The sequence below is a fragment of the Spinacia oleracea genome, chromosome 5 (genome assembly GCF_020520425.1).
Source record: "Spinacia oleracea cultivar Varoflay chromosome 5, BTI_SOV_V1, whole genome shotgun sequence".
In the NCBI taxonomy this organism is placed as follows: domain Eukaryota; kingdom Viridiplantae; phylum Streptophyta; class Magnoliopsida; order Caryophyllales; family Amaranthaceae; genus Spinacia; species Spinacia oleracea.
Window position 1 is genome coordinate 95,467,282 of NC_079491.1, and position 9,037 is coordinate 95,476,318.

Consider the following 9,037-nt stretch of genomic DNA (forward strand, 5'->3'; position numbering starts at 1 on the left):
GTTTTCTGTAGATCTGCACTCATGGTTGCAAGCATTAGACATTTCACATCCTTGTTGGCATCAATCCAACGATTGAGGGCTGCCTGAGTGACCCCGTCGCCTGCGGCTTCGGGCATCGCCTCTTCCAGGACATACTCCTTTTCTTCCTGCATAAGAACTATTTGCAAGTTCCTTTGCCAGTCAAGGAAGTTTTTCCCGTTCAACTTTTCCTTTTCGAGAATTGATCGGATGTTGAATGAATTGTTGTTTGCCATAGTTAAAACTACAATTGAAAAAGAATAAACAAATAAATAATCATTCACAGTTTCTCTTAATAAACTCAAATTCTAGCATATATGCATAATTTAATGTTCATTAAGCATTTTATTCAAGTTATATGTTTCGGCAGGTGTGAATAAAATGATTCCAAGACCCTAAAACCATTGAAGAATTAAACACATTATGTATTTTGACTCAATTCTAAAATATTTCAGGTAAGCAAAAGCCTTTTGCTAATAGTCTAGAAACTACTCTTGGTTGATAGGTACGTCTAAGAACTTATTAGGTAAACCTATCGAATTTGCCACGACATAAAAGGACTCCTTACTTGTATCGTTGAGTTTCACCAAAACTAACATGTACTCACAATTATTTGTGTACCTTACCCCTTTAGAATCAATAAGTAACACCCCGCTATGGCGGAAAACTATTACTAAGATTGATGTAAAGGTTATCCAAGTAAGTGTTATTTTGGCATGGCACCTTTTAACTCAATTTTTAAGTTTGGAACTTAAGGCTCTTACTATGTTGGTTAGATTTTAAGTGAAATGAAATCCTTAATCATGCAACATAATCAAGCCATAATCTCATGCATAATTAAGACATATTTAAAAGCAATAAATAACTTAAAGCATGCATAAGATAAATGTGATCTAGTATGGTCCGACTTCATCTTGAAGCTTCAACTTCAAAGTCCGTCATGAAAATGGATTGCAAACTCCGTCTTGAATTTCACCATGGGAGGCGCCATTTTCTTCAAATAGGATCAGCTATAATTAAACTAATTACAACTATTTGATGGTACGCAGACCATATTTAAAAGCAATAAAATTTGGTACTTTAGACCAATATTACATTCAAATTAATGGTACGCAGACCATATTTACTATCCTATTTGGGCCATACTAGTCACTTTCAATAACCTGCAAAACAGTACATATACAATATATACCATTCACCCATTCATTATCATGAATGGCCCACATAGCTGGTTAGTAAAACACATTGTTATGCATCACATAAATATTTGCAGCAATTAATAAAGGGCACCAATAATCTACCAATTATTCAGTCCTTATTAATTCTAATCAAGTTGTTTAACCTTAAAGGATTGTAGACCTAATCAAGAGCTGATGACTAAAGGCTCCCACTTAAACCAATAACTTTATATGCTTTGATAAGTTTAAACATAAAAATGTATTTCTAGTCTAACCGGAAACATACAAGTTTAATTCAAATTTAAAGCTCATATAAAATTATAATCGAATCCATTTAATTTATTTTCAGTTGAATTAAACGAATTTAAATTAATTCAAGGTTTAATTTTAGTAAAATAATTAGTATAAATTAAAATTTATAATAATTATAATAATCAAAATCAAATTCCGAGAAAACAATTTAAATTATTAATTTTAAAGTTAATTAAAATGATTTCCGAACTGAAAATCTCAAATTAAAATCAAAACGTATCAATCGTCGCAAGACGGGTCACTTGGGCTTGCGCCCAAGCCCCATCAAGCCACGAGGCTGCTGCGCCCTGCTCGATCGATCGCTGCACAAGGCACACACAGCCACACACCACACGCACACGCAGCCATTGCTGGCCACGCTGCTGTGTTGTGTCGCGTCTACTTGCTGCTTTGCTCGGGCGAGCTAGGCGCGTTGTGGCGCAGCACCATCGTTGCACACACGCGTCTCGCTCGTCACTTGTGCCTTGCCTCGTCGCCCTCGCCCATCGCATAGCACACACGGACAGCGCCAATGCCTCGTGCGCGCGCCATTCTATGTTGCCCGCTGCATTCGTACCGCACGGGCGACGAGCTCCCTTGCTCGTCGTCGCGTGCCCGCACTATACAACACCCCTTAAGGGTAACACGTAGCGTCCATTGCTTTGTGCGGTGCAACTTTTATGAGCGAATTTCATAAAAATTAAAACTTTTTAATTCAAAATTAATGACAAATTAATAAACATATGAATTTCATAATTTTAGAGCGAAAAATAGAAAATTTATTAATCAATTAATTTCCGATTATGATGGATTCAAATCTAGGTCATAAAAATTTAAAATTTATCATAATTTAACAATTTTTATGGTGGTTTTTAATCATGGATACCTAATTAAATCGTTAATTAATTATGAAAATCAAATCAATTCTAAATTATTCGAATTTCAACAAATTAATTACAATTACAAATTAGGTTGTATAATTAACAAGCTTAGGCATTCAAATTTGTTAAACATATATAGTAGGTCAATCAAATATTCAAGATTTAACAACAAGAATCGAAAATATTTAATTTAACATCTTAAAATTACAAACTTTGCGTTCGAAAAACTAAAACCTCCGAAAAGTCATAGTTAGGATTCGAATTTGGGAATTCTGGGTTCGACCGAAATTTTAGAATGCCTTTTACATGCGGAATTGACACAAAAATCACTCGATTTGGTTGAGTAACGAAGAAACTGCCGAAAAACTGCGTACATATAATTAAATAAACGCAATTTGCAATTAATTAACAATTACGAAAATCAATCACCCCTTTTAATTCTTTGCAAATTTGTAAAATTTAACCATGTTAAGCAATAATAGATCATGCATTAATAAGAGGCTCGTGATACCACTGTTAGGTTATGATACATATGAACAACATAAATCATGCGAAAAAACCTTAATGCCAGGAATCATATTAATTTCACATAATCATATAATTAGTCTAGGATGCATACACTTTGTAGCGTGCCCTCCCTAGCAACCCACGAACCAAACAAGAACAAGTCTTTAGGACTCCAAGTGTCGTCCCTCCGTAGATATTCCACAGCACGTCCGGATCTGCATTAAGATTGACCAACTAGAATCGCCCTTAAGGTACTTAGAATTTTCGGCTAATAGGGCAACAATATGACTGAAATTTTGCTCTCAAAATGTCACTCTGAATACTTGAAAAACTCGTCCATAAATTTTGAAACTAGGCACATATTTATAGGGCTATGGAAAGGGATTTAGAATCCTATTAGGATACTAATTAGTTTAATTAGAATTTCATTAAAACTCTTTTAAACTAATTTTATCTATTAGGTTTAGGAATTAATCATAGAACGAATTCCATTAGCTTTAGGATTCGTATTGAACACAAACGTTGCACGAGCACGAGCACCACACAGCCCGCGCAAGCCTTGCAGCCCACACGAGCAGGCGCAGCTCGCAGCCCACGAGCGCCAGCCCACCCTCGCGCGCGAGCCTTGGCCTTTGCTGGGCCTGGCCTTGCGCTGGGCCTGGCGTGGCCTTGGCAGCGTTGTGTTGGGCGCTTGGCTTGCTGGACGCAGGCCTAGCTTCGTGTTGGGCCTTCGTCTAGCAAGTCTCGTCCGATGCTAATTCGTACTATGCGCTTCCGATTAATTTCCCGATTCCGGAATTCATTTCCGATACGAACAATATTTAACATTTTCGATTCAAGGATTAATTTCCGTTTCAAACAAATATTTAATATTTCCGTTTCCGGAATTATTTTCCGATTCCAATAATATTTCCGATTCCGACAATATTTCCGTTTCCGGCAATATTTCAGATTCTGGCAATATTTCCATTTCCGATAATATTTTCCGATACGTACTATGTTTCCGTTTCCGGCAACATCTACGACTTGGATAATATTTATATTTCCGATACGATCCATATTTCCGTTTCCGGCAATATCATCGTTTCCGGAGTATTCATTGTTTGCCTTTGACGATCTCAGCTCTCACTGAAACCAAGATCCGTCGATTCCGAATATCCATAGATGGAGTATTTAATGCCATTAAATATTTGATCCGTTTACGTACTATTTGTGTGACCCTACGGGTTCAGTCAAGAGTAAGCTGTGGATTAATATCATTAATTCCACTTGAACTGAAGCGGCCTCTAGCTAGGCATTCAGCTCACTTGATCTCACTGAATTATTAACTTGTTTAATTAATACTGAACCGCATTTATTAGACTTAACATTAAATGCATACTTGGACCAAGGGCATTATTTCCTTCAAAATTCTCCCCGATTATGGTACAATCGGAATAGGCGTTGCCCTCCAAGATTTTACACAGCAATTTGTCTTAATGTGCACTCAAATAAAAAGAACTTAGGAACTCACTTGTGCTCAGAATAATGGTTTTAAAAAAAAGGAGAAGAAGAGAATGAATGTTTTCGGTGTGTTCCAAATGAGCTCCCTTAATATGAATATAAGGCAACAACATCTGTTACTGAAAAATCAGAAATGAATTGCACAATCAAAACGTTTGTAACCGAAGAATCAGAAATTAATTGCGTAACCAAAACGAAGACGTAAATTAAGGGAACGTTTTCGAAAGTTAAGATTCTTTCATTAATAGTGTGGAGTGAGCTGCGTAACTGAACAGTTTCATAATAACTAGACCGTTAGTTACGACTAGGCCCAAAAAGGAGGCCCCATCGCGCACGTTCCACAACACGAACAGGGCCGAACCCGTCGGACAACGGCGGCAGCGGCGCGCGTGTGTGGATGCCCCCTTCTAGCCCAAACCACTAGGGAAAGTATTTCAAAGTATAAACAACATTTCCCTATCTTTAAGCAAGGAAACATCCTTTTTTCTTTCAATGTGGGATAAAACACTTTTCATTAAATACCACTCTTGAAACCCCCACTTTACTTTTCTACCAATGTGGGACAAAGCCCATTTTCACAAAATGGTAGAATTAAACCTCACTCTTTACATTGTATCCAACAAGGTCGGCGAAGCGGCATGCTATGGCAGTGCCTAAGCTGAACTAAACTAAATTGAACTGAACTGAATTGAACTGAACTGAATTGAACTGAATGAACATGAACTTAATGGAACTGCAATATAGTCTAAAAGAGCAGTGCCTAAGCTAGTAGCTTGAAATTTTTGCAAATTGCAAGTAAATCCCTAGTTAATAGTTACACAATAGAAGTTGATATGACAAGCTAATTATTGTCAAATTAGCAACGAAGTTGCTCTAAAAGATACCCACTATTGATGCTCTTAATTCTTAAACCAAACCGGACACCCTATTTGCCACCGATAACTAACTGGGGACCACCAGGTCCACCCCCAAGTAAGCTAGCGTTAGCTCGAAATATGTAAATTGTACTCCATGTATTAATTACTCTTTTGCAAACCTTGCGAAAACATTAAAAGAACCCGGCCCCAATGTATAATAGAATCAGATGCATTTTGCTTCGTTACAAGTAAATAAATAAATGTTGATCATCAATGTTAGGAGCAGATATATATAGGTTACCGAGTCATAACCTCAATCCCCTTCTTTGACCATTCCATACATGAAAAGGTCAAATTTCCATTTCATATTACTACCTACTATCCCATTTCTTCAAATACACTTTACAAAAATACTAATTTAACCATTCATTAAACACGAAACACCGCCTATATATTTTCATATTTTGTAACACCCCGTCTTCATAATTTCATATATATATACATACATGCTTATGTATATTTTGTGTGCATGGATTAATTAGAAGATAATTAATATGGACAAGGAAAAGGAAAACAAACCCAAGAGTTTATTTCTCAAGTTCTTGCCAAAAGCAGCTTCAGCCGTAAGTTTTCAAAACCCTCATTTTAGTCCTGGAAGAGATCACCACCACCATAACCACCACGCCAACCACCACAACAACCACCAATATTCCTCCAAGCTTAAGACACATGCACACAAAGGCTTCTCCGGCCCAATCAACTACTCGGTTTTACCTGACGAGGCCCGAGAAAAGCCCAAAAAAGATGGGAGCTTTGAAGCCCATGAGCCCACCTCACCAAAGGTCTCTTGCATGGGACAGATCAAGTACAAGCACACGAAAAACAAGCTAAGAAAAATAGCTTCTAAAAATAATAATAATTCATTAATTTTCGATAATGATCTTAAAAAGAAAACTACGAAATCATCGGCCATCAGCAAGTTTTTCAACATATCAAAGAAGAAATCAATGGGTTATCCAAGTGAGGAACATGGTAAGGAAGGTAGGAGAGCCACACTGGATAATAACAATAGTAAGAAGAAGACGAATGTTCCTTCTTTAGGAATGATGAACAAGTTTGCAAGTGGAAGGGAAAGCTTAGCTAGTTTCGATTGGACGGCTCAGATCGCGCCAATAGATCATGATCGAGATTACTATTCTGATGATGATCAAGAGAGAAGAAGAGATGATGATAGTGATGATGAAGAAGAGAGGGAGGTAATTATCCCCTACTCTGCGCCTATGTTAATAGGTGGGAGATCAAGAGGTGGTGGTGATGATGATGATGGTGATGATAATGTGATGAGAACAAGGAAAGAAGTTAATCTTTGGAAGAGAAGAACTATGGCTCCACCTCCTCCACTTGCTTTGAATTCCAAGGTTAGATCATGACATTATAATTATTGTTAATTAATTAGTACGACTACTAATTCAGTTTTTACTTAATTTGTCTTGTATTTTCATCTTAATTTTTGGATCTTTTGTAAGTTGTAACTTGTAATTAGATTGTTTTATTTTATATTCCAATTATCCAAACGTAAATTATTCCATGTGGACATGTATATATTTGGGAGAATTTTGGTAATTTTATGTGTCTATATATTTATATGATCCTGGTAGTTGTTTCATCTCTAGAACGATGGTTGTTTCATTTATTTAGAAATCATTTAAATGAAACAATTCATGCAATGCATTGTATAAAACACTTCCATGTATGTGCAACAATTTGATAAACTAAATGGATCTTCAATTCAATGAATAAAACTAGCAATTACAAACCAATGAGTATTTGGCTTATTGGTTAAGGGTCTATTCAGAATAGTTTCCAAGTTTAAATTTTCCTCTCCGTTTGTAATTATATTATCCTTATAGTTCATTCACACTAGAATAAAACAAATATGGTAATTAGGAAATTAAAAGTGTATTCTCTTTAATTTCTTAAAAAATCTCTATACCAAGCTGCCAATTAGACAATTTGTAATTGTCGCTTTTTAATGCAATAACTCATCAAAGTAGTACATTTTGAGGGTTGGTAGAACAATATCTGGTAGTGGTCGTTTTGACCGCTATCCGATTTGTTGACTGTATAAGTTTGATATTTGACTGTATATTTAATAGGGTGGTACGTGTATTATTAAAATTTGAGGAAAAAACATGTAATCAAATTACTCATACGTTGACTATACATTCAATGACTTTCACTGTATATGCAATATATAGGGTAGTGGTGGTAGTGGACAACCGTGCCCAATATTGAATAACGGGCTATAATTTTCCATACATTTTGCCACCAAAACTCAAATTTCCTTAATACACCTTCAAAAAATATATATAAATACTTCCTCTGTTTCATAAAAATGCAACACTTTGATTAATACATTTGCCAAGACACAATTTTGACCGCAAATATATTTAATCATACCTTTTTTTTAATCTTAAAATTTTATATTATGAAAATATACAACAAAGTCAATCCACCGACATTTTACTTATAACATTTTTTTTTACTCCATCCGTCCCAGATTAGTTGTTACACTTTCTTTTTTCGTCCGTCCCAGATTAGTTGTTACACTTCTAAATTAGGAAGACCCCACAATTATTATATTGTCTCTCTCTTCCCACTAATTTTTTTTTTTATCCCCACACTCTCTCTCATTCAATTATAAAAATGTCCCACTAACTACTATCACATCTACTTTTTCAATAAAATAACAATTGATAACCAAACAACCACTTATCACCTAAAACTTTGTGCAAAGGTAAGTGTAATAACTAATATGGGACGGAGGGATTAATAAATTAGTAAAAACTTATAGTCAAAGTTAACAAATGAATAATAGCAAAAGTAAAAGTGTTGTAATTTTTTTTAAACGGAGGAAGTATATAAAATAATATTGCAACGTCGGTTCATAATTCCTAATTAAATGAAGCTTTTTTTTTTCAACATCGGTTAAATCAAAATGGAGGTCTAGAGCCAATGCTCTTTGTTAGTTATGCAGACATTATGTAAAAATTGAAGTACGAGTACAATATTTTGAAATTTTACTAGAATCTTCTTTTACAATCTCAAAACTTAGTATGTTTTTCTCCAAGAAACTTAAGATCGATAAAGTCAAGAATTCAAGATATTAGACCTCATTAGTATCTCCTACTTTACTTGTATACAAAGAAGAGTACAAAAACTATTCATAGGCTGTGATTACTACTCCTCCGGTCTGGATTAGTTTTTACACTTTTATTTTCATACGTTCCAGATTAGTTTTTACACTTTTATTTTCATACGTCCCAGATTAGTTTTTTACACTTCTATTTTAGGAAAGATTTCACAATTATTTTAATACATCTCTCTTTCCACTATTAAAAAGTCATGGGGCATACTCTCTCGCGTTCAATTAATAAACAATCTACTATCTTTTATCACATACATCTATTTTTCAATAAAATAATTTTTGATAATCAAACAACAACTTATCTCATAATATAATACTCTTTTTTTAGCGCAAAAGAAGAAATTATATTACTAACTTTTAAACAAGTTTACAACCAAAGGGCATTCCTCCTGGGATTGCTGCTCTAACACTACCCCCAAAAGACATAAAACCTGGTTTCTATAATACATCAAAAACTTGCGCTAAAAACTGTCTAGGCCACAACACATTAATCTCCATTTTCTAGACATTCAAGCTTGGGTATGGGCAACAAACTCTTCCTTCTACTCCTTCTGCTGTTGATCCTCATTCACCACCTGCTTTCCTTTTCCTCCT

At 35.2% G+C, this 9,037-nt stretch overlaps 1 protein-coding gene across 1 annotated transcript; it reads left to right on the plus strand.

The window, feature by feature from the left end:
• Window positions 1-5,528: 5,528 nt before the first annotated feature.
• On the plus strand, window positions 5,529-6,815 carry LOC110778683 (uncharacterized protein At1g76070). The gene has a single exon (XM_021983243.2). The coding sequence runs from the start codon at window positions 5,790-5,792 to the stop codon at window positions 6,663-6,665; it is 876 nt and encodes a 291-aa protein (XP_021838935.1). The 5' UTR covers window positions 5,529-5,789; the 3' UTR covers window positions 6,666-6,815.
• The last annotated feature ends 2,222 nt before the right edge of the window (window positions 6,816-9,037 follow it).